Here is a 23,052-nt window from a genome sequence, read left to right on the forward strand (position 1 = left end):
TGGGACCAGAATACATTAAATGGCAACATGTATGTTTAACATTACACACGGTCCCTTACAAATGATTGAAAATAAATAGTTCAATAGAAGGGAGAAGCCATCAAGTCAGTAAAGTGAGTCAGCTATGAGAGCATTGCTAAAGTTTGCTAATTTCAGCCAATACCAGATCGGATAAGCCGAGTAGCACAACCACTGGCGTATTGAATTGCACAATGGCATGTTTCGTTACTTATACATTATTTTAAATGTTACATAATAACCCTTTAAAGAAATATGTTATTCTCTAACACAGTGGCAGACTCATTCTGTCTGAGGGGCAGGGGCAAAAAAACAACAGCAACAAAAAAGGGCACCAGCGGAGCAGAAAGTTTTCTCTTTATTAGGGCATTTTATCATGTTTTACCTACGATGGGGGCATCCAAGAGGACACTTTAGCAGCAGTTCTGTCTAACATAAAAGCACTATCAGTGCTTTAACGGAAACTCGGAGTCTGGGAGTCCACAAAACTTGAAACATGTGCCATAACATTTTATATTCATGCACATATTTATATATTGTTCCCTGGTATAAATATACAATGCATTTAATATATCAATAAAAACATTTCAGCATGTGCATGTGGATAGACGGGGAGTGGAAATGATGGGGATATTTCACACGGCTGACGGTCAGCAGTCAAGTGCAGTCAGAGCACTCAGGCGCTAATTGGGTTTCTACGTGACCCAAAGTGTGATTATCCCTGCTCTCCATTTTCATTACAGATCCTTCATTACACATTGCTGCCACACAACCACAGAAACCTAAAGGCCTTAGGAAGAAAAACAAGCGAGAGAAAAAAAGGACTGATTTATTGCCTTTCACTATTTCAAATAAGACCTGTCCTGCGAGGCTAGACTGACTAAATGCTTTCATTCCCATCACGAAACAGGGGAGAGCTGAGGTCAAGTGACTGCTGGAGAAAGTAGCAAAACACCAGCAACTGACCTTTTTTCTTTGCTACAAAACAGACCTGAAAAGTGATTATTACATTCGTCAAACGACCAAAGCGTCAATAAACACGCCTTAGTCATTTCATCAAAGGCCCAAAATCCTTTTTATGTTTTCGTACTGATCAAATAAACAGGATATGACGTATTAATTGATAAGCTCTAGATGCGCCAGTAGGCAGTTGTTTTTGCACAGGGCCAGGCTAGCTGTCTCCCCGTGCTTATTCTTTATGCTAAGCTAAGCTAATCGGCTGCTTGAGGTATAGCTTCCTGTTGAGTGTGTCTGCTAAGGAGTCAATAAGCGTGTATTCCCATAAAGTCAAACTATTCCTTGAGCCAAGTAATTACATTAATACCAAACCACAATATTTGCCTGCATGGCCCTGACCAAGTTTTGTATGTGCCCAAACCTAACCAAGCCTTACAGGTGAATTGTGTAACTATAGCCACCCATTCCAAGCAAACACGAGTCAGCATCTTATACCTCTACTGGGTCAACACAATCCAAAACAAAAAAAAGCCGACTACTAACTGACAATAAAGCATGAATATGCAAATTTCGACACTGTAACCTCTTCACGTTCTGTTGATAATATCATTTTTTTTATGTTTTAAAGTAAAATCATGGCCAACTCCTACACAATGCACCTTTAACTTAACCATAGTGGTACAAGAAAAGTTGTTTTTTGCAAGTGTGACTTGCAACAGGTATGGAGGGCTCTGACGAATAATGTCATTCCAACGACAGAGGCGTCAGATTAGAAAACAGCAGCACGTGTCGCACTGGAGGGCAATTAGAAACTCATCAGGCCAGAAACACAACTCTGATGGCTTGCTCTTTTCGCTTTGTGTTAACATATTTGTCTTAAAAACGATAGCATAATGGTTCGGGTTTTATGGGTTTGTTTTGCAGTTCTGCTACCCCCTACTAGTAAAAAATTCCCCAATCTTATACACCTGTAACTTAGTGTAAAATTACCCTCGTACACAACTCTCAAAATGACAACATCACAACGTACTGTTTGTTGATGCCGAGTCGTGATAGACTGCACCAGGTAAACGTAGTGAGGTAAATTACTATAATCAAGGGGAAATCCGGCTCAGGCTCAGGCTCTGTGAGTGAAAACACAGCTATACTTACAACAGTAGATGGATGTGCCTCAAGAAATGTTCTATAGCAGAAGCATATCAAGAGGTAGTTTGACAGTAGATAATAGTAGAAGAAAGTGACAGAGAACATGGGCTGACATTAGTATTGGGACAGAATTGAAACAGGGATGTCACGGTTACTATATATATATATATATATATATATATATATATATATATATGTTTGAAGCTTACCAGGAAAACCCAGACTCATCATTCTTAAAGGGACATTTTGAGAAATGTGTTTGGTAGGGGTCTCATGCATTCAGATGGGAAGATCAATATCAATTTCTGTGCACCCTGGGTACTGTTCCTCCAAAGAAAGAAATGTATTGTTTTCATGAAACAAGAACTGAAAAAAGATATACCTGTAGATGTTTTTTGTTTTGTTAAGTCATCCTCATCCTGCTTAAGTTTCCAAAATAGAGTGAGGTCTGTCATTCTCCTACATACATCTCATAAATAATTACATATCGTCTCATACAAAGTAGATTTGTAATACTTCTAAATGTATACATTTCAACGGAGACTTACCTTTTTTTATACAACTGAAGCCAAAATGCATGACATACTGTACGTTGAAATTGTGGAAAGAGATTAAGTATGCTGCTGTTTAAGGTGCTTGGATTATATCTCATTCATCAACAATGTATTTTAGTCATAACCTGTGAAATTGGTATTCTTTGGTGTTGATATGGAAAAGAGCTTTACATACTGAAGTTTAAAGATGTGTGCTGCAGGGTGAGGAATAGCATCATAGATCTATATCAGCTCAGCGACGTTCCTAAAGACATGCAGGCCTGCTGTAATTATGATGAATGTGACAGATTCTGTGTGTACATTCAATGTGCAGAAAACTGTGGACACAAGATGATTTTGAGAGAACTGAGATGCAATCTTGAATCAACCAACTGACAATTAACATACAAATCAGAAAAGAGCAGTCGGGAATTGTTTAAAAAAAAGATTAAATTACCAGTCATGAAAGATGTTAATTTAGTCCGTCTGCCACAGAAGGAATGTAAGAAGATTGGAATCCTTTCCCCTGTACCCAGATCTGTATATTGTAATAATTCCCAATATAGCAAATAATGATCATTTTGAAAATGTAGATTTGTTAAAATATGTAATCTTATGGTACAGTTAATGCATGATATGGGACAATTAAAATGCGGGAATAAAACATTTACAATTCCCGAAGAAAACAGAGTAAAATGTCTTATTTTCTTATATATTGAAAACACCGATAACATTGCTGCGTTTGCAGTGAACCACGAAACAGTTAAGCTGAACATTTTCTGATTGTAAAAGCTTTTGACTCTAACATATTTTGTCACATACACATTTCTCTACTACAATGTCTCTATAGATCATGGACAGAAAAATGTGCTTCATCGTTAATATTGTTCAATAAATCAAAGTCAGCGTGGGAAAATAAATATATATCTTTCCCAAAGGTCATCTTTAGGATTTATTGGAATCAGTCAACTGCTGTTATTCACCAGTCAATGGAAAATCTTTCTTAAAGTCACTGACCTATAATAGAGGAGGAAAAAATGTCTGTCCATGGGCTGATATATTTACTTTTTACTGTTTGACAGAGAATCTCAAAAATGTCATAGTCTGCCTTTATTAGGAACAAGAGGCTCAAGGAATTGTTCAAAGTCTTAATTGAAATGTTGACCTTTTTTTGCTGCTAAATAGTGGAAGTCATGCAGAAGATTTTTCCTGCAACCATAAGTTTGAATATGTGTCATACAGGCTGTGTAGGAGGTGAAAGAATTCAATCAAAAATCATCCAAAACGTGTGCTCTTCCCCCGGAGTCATGGCTGTGTGTTATCAACCAGAGTGCCAGCTTGTGTCACTGCTGGGAGGAAGTGCCATGAAATAATAGGCAGAAAGATTCTGATGGTTTAAACAGCCAACCGTTATTAATAAGAGTATACAATGAAGTTGCACAGCTAGGGTGGCCTCTAGCCTTTCACTGCCCTCCCTTGTGCGTTGCTTCCAAGACCATCAGACTAGAATACGACGTCACCACCTTCCCGTGGGACACTGCTCCAAGCAGAACACTTACTCTGAACCACATGGGGTCTCTCCTGTATTTCAGACTCCAATGCACCCAGTGTGCATCGGATCATCAGTGTCTGATGGCAATCATGCAGGGGGCAAATTGTAATGATGGCTAAATTGCTGGGACAATTGGTTATAATTAGATGTTGTTAACAATTATCAAGCTATTATACAATGTCAACTGGTGGGATAAACTATTTGATTAAATAAGTCATTTCTGGTGATTTTAGGTCCGTATCTTAAGACATCAAACTGCACTGTTAGAATGAAGTAGCTGGTACAATATTTGAAAAACACATATTTGGCATATTTTATTCAATTATATTTTGGATTTAATTGGTGATATTCAATTGAATACTAATACTACTACAGTAAACAGACTTTAACTAAAAATAAAAAAATAGCAGTTGGCCAGTTCTTAGATACGGACAACCCTTACAAAAGTGTATATTCCTGCTGAGAAAATTATAAATATATGTCAAAAACCAATCCCACTTTTTCACTATTACAATGTTTTAACTATTGGGTGAAAAATAAATAGTAAATGACTTTAAAATGATACCTCAAAAATGTATTTTTACTTGTCATCTTAATAAAATTATATGTCGCTTTGAGAGAATTTATTCATTTCGATAACATTTTGCTTCCGGACTGACTAATGCAAGGTGTCACATGTGGAACCTTGTTCCGCTGGGGTTTGTTTCCTTACGGTGATCATTTTGCAAACACCGCTACACTTCCTGTTCGAATTGTCATCAGAGGCGAACCACAGAAGCTAAACAATTGTTTCAGCTTTTGGACAACAACTATTAATGTAGCATAAATACTGTTCACCAATAATGATTCCGTACACGGTCAACATCAAACTCGCGGCTCGGACGTTGACTGGCACTCTAAATTTGCAGAATAAAACCGCTGTAGATTGGTGAGTACTGAACCTCTTCCGCTAGCATCATTTTATAGCTGCTTCATTTAGTCAAGACGCGCTGATTGATGATAGATGATGTCAACAAACTGCTAATTATATTGCATGCGTTTCATTATATTGTTCCCATTCACGTTGCCTGCGAAGATAGCAGCGGCAATGGAGGCCGATAGTGTATTTTTTTTTTAACAACAACACAGAAACATGTAACGTGAAGGAATCTGGTGTCATGTGATGTGATGTGGTGTGACAGTCTGCTGGGCCTGGTGCATTTCCTTAACCCTCATCCTCCCATAGTGATCCAGCAGGGAGCGTGGCTGCAGTGTGACTTCCTTTAGGTTATGGCATTGTTTGTGATAAAACTCGCTTTTATTCCTCATACTGCACATTATTACATTATTATTACAACTGAGACCTCTCACTGCATTAATGACCTTGAAGAGACACATTCAGTGTAACTGTTCTGGATATTATTCATGAGGTAGTAATGCTTCCTGTTATTATTCCCATCAGCCTGTTGCACCAGGGCTCATTAATCGATAATCTGTGTGTACAAAAAACAGCTTTAGTTCATATTAGAACTAGAAGTTCAAAAGTCGATGTGAAATTGAGCTGTGATTTTTGTGCATTCGGGATTTTGATCCAGCCACATATGCGTGCAGATATTGTATGCACACTGGAGTGTGATGATAGCTGCAGACATGGAGTGGATTGATGATCATTGATGTCGAAATTTGCTTCATGAGGCCTTAGGCCCAGCTCGTCCTCTGTATGGTTACCCTTCATACGGAGAATTAGACTATCAAAGGGCAGCTTAACTCTTAAATGCTCCTGATGATTCAACTGATGATTAGTTTTCCATTACATACTTTAGATTTCCTGCTATCACTTGATGTATTCATGCATTTTATTATATTTTTGTGTGTCTGTGTTATGAGACAATTAAGTTGAAGTTGGCTCAATGGCCGAGTGACTCGCCTCCTCCTGTCGTTCTCTCTGACTTTCATTCGCTGCAGGGGTTGGCAAGGGCTGATAGCTCAGGGATGTCACTCCAGTATTCTCATCATCGATCCAAAGACGTCTCAGACCATCCAGGTGTTGGAGAGGCACAAAGCCAATGTGGTCAAGGTGAGTTTCCTACGTAAACTGTCTTTCATCTGTTGAATTGTTTCTTCGTAGCAGGGCTGTGGGCAACGATTGGTTTCATTTGTTGATTACTCTGTTAATTATTGTCTGAATTCAATTATAAATCGTTTAGTCTATAAAATGTCATAAACTTCTGAAAAATGCCCTAAACAATCTCCCACAGTGCAAAGGGAAGTTATTGACCATCAGAGAAAGTAGAAAATCAAATCTTCCTATTTGAGGAGCTGTAAACAGCTGTAAGATAATTCACTTTATTCATATATTACCTTTCAAAACAAAGCTTACAAGGGGCTTGACAAGATAGACATGGCAGACAAACAATGATAAAAACAATTTAAAATAGTTAAAAAAATGTGTAAAAACATACGACAATAAGTAAAATACAACAGTATAAGATTAGTGACATAATAATTACACTAAGAGTTAAGAGAATGCCTTCGTATCTAGATACAGCCACAAACCCTCACATATGTAAAGCTGTAACATAGAAAGGCCACAATCAAACAGGTTGATCATGATTGTGACAAATCGGTCTAATTAATGTGTTGGCTGAAGAAATTCTGTTTCGGGACACTTGTTTATCTTCTGTTTTGCTCTTTTGCTCTTCGTCAATCTCAAACCTGCTCTTTGGAAGCTCTAATGTGCCGCTTACAGTCAGCAGTACGGTTTGTGAGCTTCAGACGCCTCCAGAGCGCTTACTGTATCTGTCACGCTGTGTGTCCGTCTCTTTTGCTTTCCAGGAGCAAATACAAACACACACACCTGCTGATGGAGTAATATTTCACCACCCATGTATTAACATTAGCATTTGGGAAACCTTGAGCTAAGTTGTTGTCATCCCTCTCTGGCAGACACGTTCAGCTCGCTGTGTAAAGGTTGCTCCCGTATTGACGAATAGTCCTCTTTAGTGTGTGTGTCTCTATATGTTCGATGTCTCCGTGTTTTGTATTAAGGTAAATAATGGGCAATAAAATCCACGGTGATTATCAGTGCACAGGCTCAAACCGTGGCTCTCGTTCTTCACTCCCAAGCACGCTTAAATCTTCTAAAGCACCGCGGCGACAGCAGCGGGCCGTTCCTCACCTCCCAGCCTGACACGAGGAAAGAAAGAAGTAGCCACAGTGAAGAGCATGCCTATTCAGGAACAGATACAAGATAAATGATTGAAAACCACCAACTTGTTCACGGAGTCATTTGTCTTTTTAAGTATAGAGCCTGCGTAGGCTGCATTTACATTGTTGTGTGTTCCCTATAGAGTCTGCATCTTTCTCCACGAAGCCCACATCTAATTGGACCGTTGTTATTATGTATAACCCCGTCAAAGCATTACTACACTACAAGACCTGCTCTGGATAGATCTACAGTTCACCAGCTGTGGAGTCCAATGCATCATCTGCCAGTCACTCAGCGTGCGTTCTGTGTTTGATAGGTGAGGTGGTCGAGGGAAAACTACTACCACAACCTGAGCTCTCCCTACTGTCTGCGGCTGGCTTCGGGAGACGCCTCGGGGAAGATCATAGTGTGGGATGTGGTCAGCGGCACCGCCCACTGTGAGATCCAGGAGCACTCCAAACCTATCCAGGGTAAGAGATCTACAACACTCGTCAGGGAGAAACTTGGATTGTCTTCATTATAATGCTCTTACCCTCATTCTCTCTGTCTTTCCTCCTGGCGCTCACTATGCCTCCGTGCTCTTCATTCCCTCATCCTCCTCTCTCTGTCTTGCTCTGTCCTCTTGTCAGACCTGGAGTGGCTGTGGACTCAGGATGCGTCTCGCGATCTGCTGTTGGCCATCCACCCGCCCAACTACATCGTCCTGTGGAACGGAGACACGGGCACCAAGCTGTGGAAGAAGAGCTACGCTGAGAACATCCTCTCCTTTTCTTTCGACCCCTTTGACTCCTCCAACATGGCGTGTAGGTGAACAACACTGTCCACAAAAACAACAGCAGTGTGTCATTTTCTCTATATTTCTGTATTGGAGCCGGTTGTCTTACATTTACGAGTCATCATAACTCACACATAACAGAAAGACTGCGCCAGCTCTAGAGAGATACATGAGATACTGTTACTAGCAAACGCATCTTCACGACGTTTTTTTTAAAAATCATTCTTTTCTGGGCAGTGCTGACCAGCGAAGGAATAGTCTTCATCACAGACTTTTCCCACTCCAAACCACCGGGCAACGCCGGCAAAAAGGTCTACATCGCCAGCCCCCACGCGAGCCCCGCCCACACCAAGCCTGCCCCCGCCTCCATCCTGGCCCCTACCGGCGCCAAGAAGGCCCTCAACAAGGTCAAAGTGCTCATCACCAATGAAAAGCCCACGTAAGTTGTGACGCGTTGATTGCATATTAAAAAAACATTTCTAAAATCTGTCGGACGCCGGTCTGCTTTTATCTTGTTTTGATGAATTGCACACTTCTTTTATTCTCTCTCTATCACTTTGGCTGCGTTTCCCCTTTTTCAATACGTTAACTGACCCGTTGAATGTGAAGCCTGACACCTGGTCGTTTTGGGAGGAATGACATGTGGCTGTTTGTCGCGCCTGAGGCATCTGACAGATGTGATGTTTCTGTGAGAGGATGAAAGGACAGGCCTTCGCTGTGTGAGAATGTGAATGGATTCTGGTTGTGCCTGAGCTTGTTTGTTTGTTCAACCATCAAGAATCGAAAGCGATCGATTTTGAAGTTCAAATTTCTGCTTTTTCGGGGTTAAAGCCATCATATCGATTTTAAGCCTCGGTCTGGTGATCAATCAAAAGCAATTTGACAGATGTGTTGTGTTACGACTCACACATTTTTTCTCAATACTCATGAGAAGTAGTGACTAACCTCACTTTCATGCCATGAAGTGACAAACTTGTGAAATTCTATAAGCCATACTTTTCAAAAAAGTTGCAGCGGATCAGCGACCAAAGGCCTGTTTGATGTGCTGGCAGCTTCCCTTCCTCAGCGCTTGTGACTGTCAGACGGGCTTATTTATAGCAGCAACGCCCCGGCCTGCTGTGTCCACCTTCTCAACCGGCTCTATTAACACACACGCCATTAATCTTACTCGTCTCTCTCTCGCCTTGTCCTTTTCACTCTTTGTGTCTATGTCACACCTTCTCGCCTCATCTTTCGTGTGTAATTGCCCCCCCAGAGACCGCCGTCTTCCATCAGTCTGCCTTTTTGTCCGTGTGTCTGTTTCGGGTGGTTCATCATGTTCAGCCGGTACAGTATCTCGGCTCTCTGGCTCTGTGGTGCCTGCGGTTGATAGACGGGTGATTTAAATAAGACTCTGCTCCCCCCGGACCATTATCAGAGACGTGTGAATGCAGCGCTATGTTACGCACATTAGTGTCTCATCAGTCGATGATAGATATCGGCCTGTTCGTTCGCTAACACGCGTGAACATTGTGTCAGAAATGTAATATCTATGAATTAAATATCACTTAGCTGTAGGATATTTAGCCGCCATGGTCCAGTGTGTGGATGGTAGACTCTGCCTCAAACGATGAAACTACTTATATGTAGAGGTTCGATTCATTCTTTAGATGATAACAAAATTCCATCAAAATCTTTCAAATGCATATGAATATATTTCTGTTAATCAAGTTGTCATGCACACATTTGGTGCTCGTGTGCAAATCCAAGCTAAAGTCAGCCTGCCGGTATCAAGTTGTGCGTGTTTTATTCTGAGTTGTCTAGAGACGAGAAGCTGAAGGGACTAAATAATGTAGAATAATAACTATAATTGATTTGTTTGTCCTCGGGGTCACTTATGTTTATTGAACGTGATTAAACGATAGAAGCCCGGGGAGTTCTTTAGAAAACCTGAGATCCCGTCCGGCGCTACCAAACGCACCTTTTGCGTGCGTGTGCGTGCGTGTGCGTGCGTGCGTGCGTGTGTGTGTGTGTGTGTGTGTGTGTGTGTGTGTGTGTGTGTGTGTGTGTGTGTGTCTACGTGTAATGATCCACAGACTTCTGCAGCCTTCATGGCTTATTCAGAGCAAAGACGGAGTGAGATGTGAGGAGCGTGTGATGTTTCAGTAATTGTGCAGCTTAATATTTTGTGAGGGGTTTAGGCTTACCCGACTTTCTCCTCTGTTTTTCTGTCTTTTCTCTCTGAAGTCGTTTTTTTGTTGCATCTAAGACACAGAAGTTTCTTTCTGATGTTCAGCCTTTGGTGGCTCAGACGTTTCTGGCCCTTTTTTCGCCGCCTCGCCTGACTTCAGTGAGCTGGTAACAGTGTGGGTTAGCTCAGCGACTCCTAAAGGTTCCCCTTTTGAGCCCCCCCCCCCCCCCCCCCCCCCCCCCCCCGAGAGGATAATGATCTCCATTGTGTTCTAAAGTTGGTCCCTCCTTTATTTGATCTCATGGGGACTTAGAGGAATGAAGCTGTAGGAATGAGTTATTGCCAAAGTCCCGCTCATAAACTTCTGCCTTCTGTTCCTTCCTGATGGAAGTGCTAAACATTTGTGACTGCTTTGTTGTCGTATGGACGGATCGCACCTGGCTGCTGCCATGGAATGATGGTCTTTGTAATTAGTTTTTAATCGCAACAGACTTTAGCTCAACATTTTTACGACACACGAAATTATAGAAGTTTTTTTTTTTTGTCCGTCGTTGCCGATACCTGCTTAATTTAATCAGCCTTCATTACACCAAACTCACTTCTCAGTTCCCCCCCACGGAGGCCGCAACAGTAATAACTAATTCATTCAGCCTTCTGCATAAGACGACGGGAATAAAAATCAAGTTGATCCTCGAAATGAGACTTGTTTTCAGACTTTCTCATCCATCTCTGGTGTATTTGCATATTTCATATGTGTTGATACGGCAGAGTCTCATTATATCTTTGGTGATGTGTGTGCTGGATGAGACTTATTCATTCCTAGTCATTAAAATGTACTTTTAGCCTCTGAAAGCATGTCCTGTGTGCAGTACATTTAGTTTAGAACAAGTATGCTAAACAGTGGCCGAATGTAGGAATACATTAGTTTATCAATAAATAGATAAATGTGCTTCGGGCTTTTATCTTACCTTTTATCCGAGTTAAAAAAAAAAAAAAAAAAACTCGCACTGAAATGAAGTTCCTCTTTCCTCTTTGTGTGGCGCTGTAGTGCGGAGGCGGTGACGTTGAACGACTGCCTGCAGCTGTCCTACCTGCCGTCCAAGAGGAACCACATGCTGCTGCTTTATCCCAGAGAGATCCTCATCCTGGACCTGGAGCTCAGCCAGACGGTGGGCGTGGTGGCCATCGAGCGCTCCGGCGTGCCCTTCGTTCAGGTGAGACACCGCATTACACGTACAGGCAAAATCAGTATATTCGGGGGATCTCAGTAAAGCTTGGAAGTTCGTTGATGTCGCCAACCTACAAAAGAGTTCACCGTCGTCGTTTTTGGCGGAAAGAAGGTGGCTAATTGGCCAATTTCATGCATTTCTTTACAGGTCAGCTGTTTTTTTTCCTGCTGTGCATTTGGAAGTTGTCTTTGCATGACAGCGACGTCTTAGTTGGTGAGGTAAATGCAGGGATGGCCGCGCTGTCTCGCTCCAAATTGCTTACTCTTACTACATCACCCCCCCCCCCATGAACACAGTGCCCAATTTCTACTTTTATTGCATTACTCGAGGGTTTTTACTTTAACCTGTCTTTTGTTTTTTATTTCTTTTATATGGATGAATCTTAGAGCAAGCCAATTCCCCCTGCCGTGAATGATAAAGCTCTCCACTTTTCACCCACCCTCTCAGCGCTCTCCTCATCAAGGTCTGACGGCTGCACTGTGCAGTCCTTTAGCTGCAGCAGGAGAAACCTCACCATCCCTCCGTATTTTCTATTGTCACATTCAGTCGCCCCGGTGACCTTTTAGGTGCCGGTCCTCTTCTTTTGGAGCCTGGATTTCTAATTGGAAATTGATGAATGCTGCGGGGGTGTCGGATGGAGGATTTGTCACGGCTGCAGAGCCAGTAATGGAACAGAAACTCTCTCTTAATGTCACTCTGTTCACTCCCAGCTCTGCCTGTGAACGACTGGCCATTATGGTGGCTTGTCATTACGCCGAGGAGGTCTCACGGTTTTCACTGCGGTGGTTCTATTCTATTTGAGCCATAATAAGCCCGTGGAAATACATAACCTTCAAAGTTCTGCCTGCATGCAGACGCGTGGACCCGTTTACTGCGCCTCAGTTTATCCCGACAGACAATTGACATTTTCTGTGTGCGTGGAATTGTGCTCCGTTCTATTTTTTTTTTTTTATTGCACTTCCATAAATCATACTTATTTTGTGTTGTCAGTGATCTTGTTTTAATAAATGTGCCCGTGGTTAAACAGCACAGAGGTGGAGAACAAACCTTTTGTAGTCGAGGAGTAAAGCCCTGAAGTCACAGAGCAGGAGTGGAGAGGTATTACTCAGCCGCCCAGGCTCTGTCCGGCCAACGCCTCCCTCCTCTTAAGTGTTATAAAGTGCTTGTCACACAGCCAATTTGCATGACTGATGACACCGCTTCAGCAGAAGTTCAGGCTGGAGTGTAGAAGATCCCAGGGCCAAGGAAAGACAGGGAAGTATAGACACATACTATACTCCACACTGTCCGATTAGGCACATAAACAATGTGCACAGAGTCAACCGTTTATCAGGTTCAGTAGCTGAACATCTGAAGTGGTGCTGAAGGTCTGGGTTTCAAACGATTGGTTGGAAAAGAACCACAAAGGCGATGCTCAAAATAATAAAAAAAAAAGGATAAATGGAAAATGCCATATAATTACTAAAACGGTAGGCCACAACCCAAACTGTGTTCTTCTGTTTGAAATGTAAATAATAAACTGAGCACTGAAGTTCCTTTCATCTTAATGATGTTGCTTAGTGCAGTTCATCTTGTACACACAAGCGTCTCAACAATGGATGCCTTCTGCTCGTTTCATCCATTGAGAGCGCATTGAGCCGGAATACTTTCATTATCACATGTAGTCAGTTGGGAACATAATGACTGATATTGTTTTATACTGTCTAGAGCTGAAGTGCTTAATTGATTACTCGATTAACAGAAAACTATTTACACAATTAATTAAAATTTTAAAATTAATTAAAACTCACACTTTCCTCAGTTCCAGCTTCTCCAGTTTGAGCGTTTGTTATTTCCTTGTTGTGAATTTAATCTCTTTTGGGTTTTGGACTGTTAATTGGACAAAAGAAGCGATGTGAAGACGTCTCCTTGAGCATTGGGACATATGTGACGGACATTTCTCGCAATTTTTGACTTTTCTTTGACACGTATGTGATGCAGTGCTCCCCGTGACTCTCTCTCTCTCTCTCTGTGTGTTCAGGTGATCCCCTGCGCTCAGCGGGATGCCCTCTACTGTCTCCATGAGAACGGGTGCATCACCCTCCGAGTGTGTCGCTCCACCACCACTGCAGAGGAAGCGGCAGGTATGAAACCTCTTCACGGAGACTTGCACACACACACACACACACACACACACACACACACACACACACACACACACTCACACTCACACTCACACTCACACTCACACTCACACTCACACACAGATGTTAGCTGTACTCTACTCACTCACAAACCACAAACCACTCTGTCCCCCCCAGTCATCCTCTATTGAGCCAAACTGCACAGCAGTCAGAGCCTGGAGCCACTCTCTATGTTTCGGTGCATGTAGCCCCTTACTCTGTCATTAATCTCTGGCTTAGTGTTATAGGCCAATGGGAGTCCATTGTTGCAGAGTTTCTCTCTCTCTTCCTACTCTCCTTGCTGTCTCTTCCACGCTCCTCATTTTTCTTTCTTCCCACCATTTCAGTTCGTGATTTCATTTATTCGCTTATTTCCTGTCTTCTCTCCTGATCTCCTTCAATCCTTCCTCATATCTCTCTACTCTGCTCCTCTTCTTTCCTCTCACTTATTCAAAATGATCTTCGCCGCTCTCTCAATCACACTTACTCAATGTCTTCCTCTGTATTTTCTCCTTCCTTTTCTCCTCCTTATTTCCTGTCCCCTTCCATTCACGTGTTCACCAATTTGCTCTGATTCGCCTTTTGTCAACTCCCCCACCCTCTAATAATGTTTCCCCCCCCCCCCCCCACTCCTATCTCCTTCTATGTCTCTCTTTTCTCTCTCCACCCGTCCTCCTCTCCACCAGACCCCGAGCAGAATGTGTACGAGCTCATGTACGACCTGCGTTCTCAGTGCGATGCCATCCGAGTCACCAAGACGGTCCGGCCGTATCGCATGGTTATCTGTCCCGTCAACGAAAACAACGCTGCGCTAATGGTCAGCGACGGCAGAGCCATGCTGTGGGAGCTCAAAGGCCACACCGGCAAGGCTGCTGTCAATCCCAGGTATACACAGACACACACACACACATACATACATACATACACACAGATAAGTGTGGCTGAAATAGCAGGGAGAGGTAACGGTTAAAAGTTGTAATACTTTTAAAAACTGACTTTCAACTTAATCCTCCGACCTAAATTTAGTCTTGTAGGTAAGGGGTGCACAGAGTTTAGCTATCAGTGATGAGCCCTGCTTCCCTTTGATGGAGCACTCTCTCGCTGCAGTCGAGGAGACATTTGTGTATTTCTCTCTGTAGTTGGCTTCCTGTGCCAGGCAGGGAGAGGTCTGTCTGCCTGCAGAGCATTTAAAACCAGAATGTATTTTGGGCGAACAAGAGAAAATCTCGGGATGAGGGACGGCAATGCTTTTGCTTTTTGCCACTTTGTGATGAATGATCTTATTATAGCCCTGTTTGAATTCATTTGGTCTGCAGTCTCAGACGGATGGGCTTTCTATTTCAGGATTACTGCAAAGATGGCAGTTGTCTTTCGCACCACCCTCGAATCGATAATCCGATGCCTCCTTGTGGTTGTTTTAACATTCTTGTGCTCTGGTGTCCCCAAACAAACCCTATAAAGGTGGTTTGGCCCGGGTTTGATAGGCTGACACGAATAATAACTCCCGCTACCGTCTCTCTTTGAGTGTGCCAAGCATGTAGAGATAAATTAAAAAGGAGTCATGTAGAGTGGAACATTTCACTCTGTTCTACCTGCTCAGTCATAATTTGTAGAAGCTCCATCACAGCAGTTATGGAAATATCCTTTACGAGCAATCATTTCTATGTTTATTTTTTCTTTTTTTATTGAGCTGCCTCTGATCAATACAAGGAATCAGTAGGCATGTCGTCCCCCATGACTACTGCTGTCTCCCTCTGGTTCGATCATTTATTAAAAGGTGGAACACATTTATCACTTGCACAAGCAATATTCATTTATCACTCGCCATTCTCTTGGTTTCTATAACGACCATGCTTTCAAAAATGTTTGTGATTAATAATCTCTCTCTCTCCCTCTGTGTCAGTTCCGGCCTGTCGCCGCTCTACACCCCCGTGTCATTTTGTGGAGCTCCACTGGGTCCAAACCAGAAAAGGATTCAGGATCTCTCTCTCAACAGCATGATCGGTAATTTCACACATCGCCATCGGCACCATCTAGCGAGCACCAGACATGTCGGGGTCTTCAACATGGCAAAATGTCCCACACAGTGGGTAGAAAGTCAATGCACCCCCCTTCAAAGTGTTCACACCTGGTTGTGTCGCGCTGTGTAAATCTACCCGTGTTTATGGGCAGTTTGTACACCTGGATCTGGAGATTTCTCCCCTCTTTGCAGAGCTGTTTCAGCTGGGGGGGTGTGTGTGTGTGTGTGTGTGTGTGTGTGTGTGTGTGTGCGCGCCAGTAAAAATATGTAGATTTATTGCATTTGAATTCAACATAATCTGAAAAGTGGGTGTAATTATTTTCTATTCACAGCATATCATTTCTTTCTTCATCCAAGGATGGCTTTTATTTGTGAAAGTAAAGGTGAAAACTAAAAAGAAAGGAGACATAGCTGTGTGTGTGTGTGTGTTCATATATCTGTGTGTGTGTGTGTGTGTGTATACCTGGCCGTCTTATATCTTTTACTGTACTTCAAGTAGTTGGCACCCCTTCCCTCTCTGCTTTAATGTGTGACTGCTGGTTTCAGGCCGGCGTTATTCCCCAGTCTGAGCGGCTCAGCACAAAGAGTCCCGTGGGTGCTCGGGCCTCCTCTCCCTCTCTCCCTCTCTCTCGCTCTCTCTCTCTCGCTCTCTCTCTCTCTCACTGTTTACCATCTCATCCTTTTGCTTGTGATGTGTTTCCATCCCACTCATCTCCCTGTTGATTTAGAACAGAGCTGCCTGTCAAAAGATGAATATAGGTATAAAATAGTAATGTGATGCAGGATTCTTTTCTTTTGTTCATTTTTGTTTTAAAATATTTGTCAGTTGTAGTCAGTGAAATTCAAACTGCCTGTGAGCTGAGGGCCTTGGGGAGGCGGAGCAGTAGTAGTTATGCTGGGATAAGGGGAGAGGTATCTCTCTCCACACACACACACACACACACACACACAGACAGATTGGAGCCAGCTACCGCCCGTAGGAATAGCTTTGTCTGACAGTTGGTGACTAAAGCTCTTGTTATGAGCGAACGTCACTGGCCTGCAGTTTCCCAACATTTTGTTGCTGGATGTTAAAATGTTATGCTGATAGGCCGACACCAGAAGAGCATCGGGCGGATAACGGCAAACCGATCATTGCTACAGGCAAGAGCTGCCGCCTAGACAACCATATTTGCCATCATTGCATATTATAACTGGTGACAATCGGTTATACGTATGTTTATATCAATGTATTGGTTTGTTTGGAGTCATGCCTTCATCTCATTTTATTATGTCTTCAAGCGGCAATGAACGCTCATATAGAGGGACATTACATTTCCAATGCAAAGTGGACTATTATGGCGCAAGAAGTGAAAACCAACGATAACTTCAAGGCATTTGCACCAACAAAGGTGTTGTGCTTTGCAGGAAATGCACAAAAGGAGAGGATTGCTCATTTAGAACGCATTACATTTTGTCGTTAACTGTCTGATTGGGAAAAGCATTGCCATCAAATCCATCCCTCAGTAAAAATAGAGTGTGTTTATGTCTTTGAAAATATTAAAGGGCCATGGGCTTGTATTTATGGTGAAAACTGATGTTGCATTTTATGACTGCCTGATATTAGAAATGTGGAGAAATCAGCAAAGTAGATTTAAGTAGAGAACGCATATTGGTCTGTGGCTTAATTGTCTCAACTCACTACAAATGATTTCAGATCATTAAAGCTGCCCAACTGTCCTTAATGAAATAAACAATACTGTTCGTTTTCTGCTGGCTTTCAGCTGCAGTCAAATAATGTGAGCTTTTCCACTCCAGCTGAAGAACGGCTTCGGATTAGATCGGTAAAGCCAAGTTGAAAGTGTTATTTTGTAAGAGGGCTAATGAGCTCGGTTACAAATGTCTGTCTAGAGCTCTGGAAAAAGGAGGGAATAGAGAGATAACCGCACACTTCCCTCCAAGCGTCAAAAGATTAGGTTTATTCCAACATGTCCCGACTTGTGCCTTCATCGGGGTACAAATGACGCCGTGTCACTCGATGACTCACACCTGCACAAAATCAGGACTCGGCGTCTGTCTGACGTATATGCAGCCTCATCTGGAGTTGTAGCAGGAGCTGCACATCAATAGTTAATGCTGTCAGTACGTCGGGTAGCTTCACTTCATAGTTTGTCATATTGTGTCTTTAAGTTTTGCTTCATTTGCTCGCGTTTTGATTTTTCTGACATTTTTGCAAATGCGTGACCCACTTACTGTCACAGACAAATAAACTGTTGCAGTTTTAATGAGATATCCATATGGATGGGTGCTTCTGAGTAGCTGTCTAAATCCTGTCCAGACCCCCCCCCCCCCACACACACACATTTACAAATCGAAACCACTCCGCACATATTATATAAAGTACTGTAGAACAGAATGTGAAAAGTTATAGGGAACCATTCAAGTACAGTCGTACTTTCTTCATGCAGACTTATTCAGCTACCAGACTTCTCACCTAAATTGGATCAGCTTGACTAAATTCTGTGTGTGCCTAAATACTAAATTGGACTCGGTTGTATTAACACATACACAACATTTAAAGACATGGGCCAGGGCCAAAGGACATATGAGGACGTTCCTAATTGGAGCTTCAAACCCATAAATTGTCGTACAGTTCACGTTGTAATACTGATTTATTGCAGATTGCGTGCCCTGGTTTTAGATCCATTAAAAATGTGAAAGAAAGGAGGACACATAATGGACACTTCTCATGTTCTTGTAGCAAAGTTCAGCACGCTAGATTTACTGTTTACTATTATTGAGTTGCTTCATTAATTCAGTCGCGAGTGTTGTGGTTTCCACCCTCCAGGTCAGACCTTGATAGCCGGTGAGGCTCTTTCTCCATCATCCAACCAGCAGGAGGTCCAGTTGAAGTTCCTGCTGACGGGCCTGCTGTCTGGTCTGCCACTGCCACCGTTCGCCCTCCGCATGTGTCCACCTCTAACCACCAAAAACATCAACCACTACCAACCCCTGCTGGCTATAGGTAGGTAACAATGCACACGCTACAAGACTCACTGAACAGCAAGGCACTGCCACTGGCAGGGTGGGGGGTTCTATTCCCAAACGAAAGACCTTCTCCAATAAATTCTGCATGTTCTGTGTGAAGGAGAAGTGTTTAAACACGTGTGCTGTATTCTTCTGCTGTTCTAGACCATTTCAATTGATTAAGGAAGGACTAGGGATGAAGCTCTCTTTGCTCTGCTGCTAGCCAGTCAGTAGGCTTCAGTATGTTGCTAACATTAGCATGTCAGCACAACATTAGCCTGCATATGACCTGCTGTATTAACATATTTTAGATGATTGAAGTAAGCTGTCTATAGTATGTGTCAGTAACTTCTTCAAAAATGGGGGAATTGTCAATAAATGCATGCATTTATATTTACACAGTTGCATGAAGGGACACATTCCCATGATGATCGTGATCATCTGTTTTAGTTTTCAGAGTAGTTCATTATCGATTAAAAGGACTGTTCACCCTCAAATCCAAAATGTATATTTGACCTCTTACATGTTGCCCTTTTAATCAATCGAGATTGTTGTGGTGTGAGTGTCAGTGTTGGAGATATTGGCCGTAGAGATGTCTGCCTTCTCTCTATTATAATGGGACTATATGGCACTCAGCTTCTGGTGCACAAACCGCCAAAAACATACATTTGACAAACTCTAACAGCAATGTGTCTTTTAGGAAATCATGACCCGGTTACTCAGAGCTGGTTGGTTGGATATATTTCTGCCATGGTTGTAAATTCTCTTTTTTTCCCTTTTCAAACTGTCACATGTACTCTGTCTCAGTGGTTGTCATTCATCATGCCCATCGCTGTAACAACCACAGATATACGGATTGCGAAGCAGAAGCTTTTCTGGTTTGATTAGTGAAATGTTGCAGCCCAGTGATGACGGCACAACACATCCAGTGAGTGAGGAGTGCTCTGCAGGCCACAGGGCTGGATGATTGTGCAGCTGCAGCTACATATTTTGATTGCACTGGAAAGAGTGAACAGAGCAGGGCCAGACCGTAATCATTGCTTCATCACGGGACAGGAAATGAACAGCTACTGATACAAAGGCAGGCATCGAGTCAAGCAGGCCATTACCTCAGAATAGCAACACAATTATTAGATATATTTATTTATATGCGCTGCCTAAAAGACCTGTCAAAGAGAATGAATCGTTTCAGAATCCCCAGTAGTACCCCACGTAGGTTTTAATTAAAATGTTGCTTTAAATGTTGGCTTTCAATATTCTCTTTGTCGTCCAATTAATGTAAGCTATTGAAGTTGCAGACAAATATTTTTGGAGTTGCAAAGTGTTCCTTGAACTGGCCGACGCTTCTGTTAAACCATCTCGACACATTGCAAATTCTCATCTTTGAGTTTAAAAACATTGTGAATCCTCTAATATATAATGCGAATGTCAGAATATGCAAAGCATTTCATTGAATTTGACTCTTTAAGACAGAAAGTCAGTAAGTAACAGTCCATTAAATCTGACTGAGCGGCCTCAAATGATACCAAAGGCGCAGACCTCATCTGAAATATCAGCCTCCGCTATTACTCCCCAAAGGCCGCTGCCAGACCAGAGAGAGGATATTTGTTTTAGATTAGCATAGCCATTTCCTTCAAAAGCTACTCCATCTTCTCCACAGTAATGATGCATAACATTAGAAAAGTTTCAATTTGAATGGGGAAATTAAGAGCAGAATTGTGTCTGTCAGTCACTTTGTGTGTGTGTGTGTGTGTGTGTGTGTGTGTGTGTGTGTGCACTGCTGTTCTCTGCCCGACGCAGCAAACCTTCAGTTTAGTTGTCAAGTTGAAGAATTGGCTCCAGTTCTGTCCCCTGACACAGCCCACATAAATAAGTCACATCTCAAAGATGCATCGCCACCCACAGACAAGCAGATGAATAGCAACACCGTCAACCTCGCACATCTTACAACCATTTGTCACTTTGATATGTGCATCACGTCCACAATGGTGGGACGCAGAGATCACTGAGGTTCACTAGACATTATTACTTAACGACTGCGATGGCTCTAAAAGGCCTCAAGGGGTGACCGCTGCTCTTCTCCGTCTGTTATTTATAGATTTGTCTCGGGGCGTGTTTTCTTTTAAGTGAAGGGGCGTGTCTACCTCCAAAAAGAAAATCACCATTCTTTCAAAAGCAGCAATTTCAAAAACACTTTTCAGTCACAGACGGACTGTCATTTATTTATTTTTTTTCAATCCGTTTGTGAATTGTGGATGCGGAGGGCAGTAGGAGCCCACCACGCTACAGATGGTGTGAGGTTGACTTGGCACAGCTGGCTCCCAGTGGCGTCTTGAATCTAAAACTAGAACGGGGCGATTGAGTTTTCTATGCACATCATTTGTCGGGTCCCCATCGTCAGTTTGCAGAGTCAAGTAGTTAAACACTCTCAGGCTGCATTATTGAAATGTGCCTTTTGTTCTACTTCCTGTGAGCTGTCCTGTGAATAGTAAGTTTGGGGGAGTGGATAATTATATTGGGGATTAAGCGGTTGGCACTTACTGTTGAAAGGTGGAGGAGGTATAAGTATGTTTAATTAAAATGGTATCTTCAGGCTTATATATTTCATTTCCAGCCAATTTCTTGTATTAACACAGTTGGAAATGATGCATATAGTCAGGGCCATACGTATGTGGACTGTGGTTGAAGTGTAGACTTTCAGCTTTAATTCACTGGATACAGCAAAAATATCACATTAACCCGTTTAGGAATTACAGCCATTTTCACACAGTCCCCCACATTTTCAGCGGCTCAAAAGTAATTGGACAAACTCGCGTAATTGTGAATATAATCATTATTTGTAATACTTGGAGGAAAATCCTTTGCAGTCAATGACTGTCTGAATGTGGCACCCATAGACATCACCAAAAACAATGAGTTTTCTTTCCCCTGGAGATGCTTCGCCATGCCTTTTTATTGCAGCCTCCTTCAGTTTCTGCCTGTTTGTGGGTCTTTCTGCCTTCAGTTTTATCTTCAGAAAGTGAAAAGCCTGCTTTCTTGGGTTTAGATCAGGTGACTTACTTCGCCAATTGAAGAATATTCCTTTGCCTTGAGAAGCTCTTAAGTTGTGTTCACATTATCTTTTGGGTCATAATCCATCTGCACCGTGAGGCGCCATCCAATCAGTTTTGTAGCATTAGGCTGAATGTGAGCAGATGGTTCAGCCCTAAACACCGCAGAACTCCTCCTGCTCTATCAGCTGTGACATCACCAATAAACACCAGTGACCCAGTTCCATTGGCAGCCATACCTGACCAGGTCACACTGCCTCCACCATGTTAGACAGATGATGTGGTTTGTTTCAGATCATGAGCCGTTCCTTTCCTTCTCCACACTTTTCTCTGGTACAAGTTAATCTTGGTTTCATTTGTCCAAAGAATCTATTTCCAAAACTGCTCAGGCTTTTTCAGATGTTTTCTGGCAACGTCTAATCGGGTCTTCCTGTTCTTCAGTGTTGCCAGTGGTTTGCACCTTATTGTAAACCTTCTGTATTTCGATTCTTGAAGGCGTCTCTTGATTGTAGACTTTAACAATGACACGTCTACATCCTCCAGAGTGTTCTTGACTTCAGTAGATGTTATGAAGGGTTTTTCTTCACCAAGGAAAGAATTCTGCGATCATCCACTTTAGATGTCTTCCGTGGTCTTCTGGGCCTTTTGGTGTTGGTGCCAGTGCATTCCTTCTTTTTAAGAATGTACCAAACTGTTTAATTGGTCAATCCTAATGTTTCTGCTCTCTGACTGATAGGCTGAAAAACACTTAACAAACCTAACAATGGCCTCCTTCACTTGCATTGACACCTTTTTGGTCCGCATGCTGAGAGTTCTATGGACCAGCTAACAAATGCTAATTTATCATTTTGAATCCTATTATCTGCATCGTTTTTCATGAAATAGTGACAGAACAGGCCACATCTGGCCATGAAACCGTTTGTCAGACAATTGTCCCAATTACTTTTGAGCCTCTGAAAATGTGGCGTACTGTATAAACATTGCCATAATTCCGTAACGGTTCATGTGATGTTTTTGTTTTATCCGTTGAATTAAAGCTGAAAGTCTACAGTTCAACCACATATTGACTGCTTCCTTTCAAATCCATTGGAGTCGTGTAAAGAGGCAAAATTAGAAAAATGGTGTCACTGTCCAAATACGTATGGCCCTGACTTATTAATGCAATAAGGTAGAAGTTACAATAACATAAGAAACTGCCACATTCGGAGTCTTTGAATCCGATACTTAAATTAATAGTAAATTGAATA

At 42.3% G+C, this 23,052-nt stretch overlaps 1 protein-coding gene across 1 annotated transcript in view; it reads left to right on the forward strand.

The window, feature by feature from the left end:
* The first annotated feature begins 4,966 nt into the window (after window positions 1-4,966).
* The window catches only part of wdr11 (WD repeat domain 11), a 45,594-nt gene continuing 27,508 nt past the window's right edge, over window positions 4,967-23,052 (forward strand). The window contains exons 1-10 of the mRNA XM_079169239.1: window positions 4,967-5,134; window positions 6,151-6,262; window positions 7,710-7,863; window positions 8,023-8,196; window positions 8,406-8,607; window positions 11,387-11,552; window positions 13,588-13,690; window positions 14,416-14,614; window positions 15,633-15,733; window positions 18,577-18,753. Coding sequence (XP_079025365.1) covers window positions 5,049-5,134; window positions 6,151-6,262; window positions 7,710-7,863; window positions 8,023-8,196; window positions 8,406-8,607; window positions 11,387-11,552; window positions 13,588-13,690; window positions 14,416-14,614; window positions 15,633-15,733; window positions 18,577-18,753 — 1,474 coding nt within the window. The 5' untranslated portion in view covers window positions 4,967-5,048. The remainder of the gene's footprint in view (window positions 5,135-6,150; window positions 6,263-7,709; window positions 7,864-8,022; window positions 8,197-8,405; window positions 8,608-11,386; window positions 11,553-13,587; window positions 13,691-14,415; window positions 14,615-15,632; window positions 15,734-18,576; window positions 18,754-23,052) is intronic.

The sequence above is a fragment of the Pholis gunnellus genome (genome assembly GCF_910591455.1).
Source record: "Pholis gunnellus genome assembly, chromosome: 11".
NCBI lineage: Eukaryota > Metazoa > Chordata > Actinopteri > Perciformes > Pholidae > Pholis > Pholis gunnellus.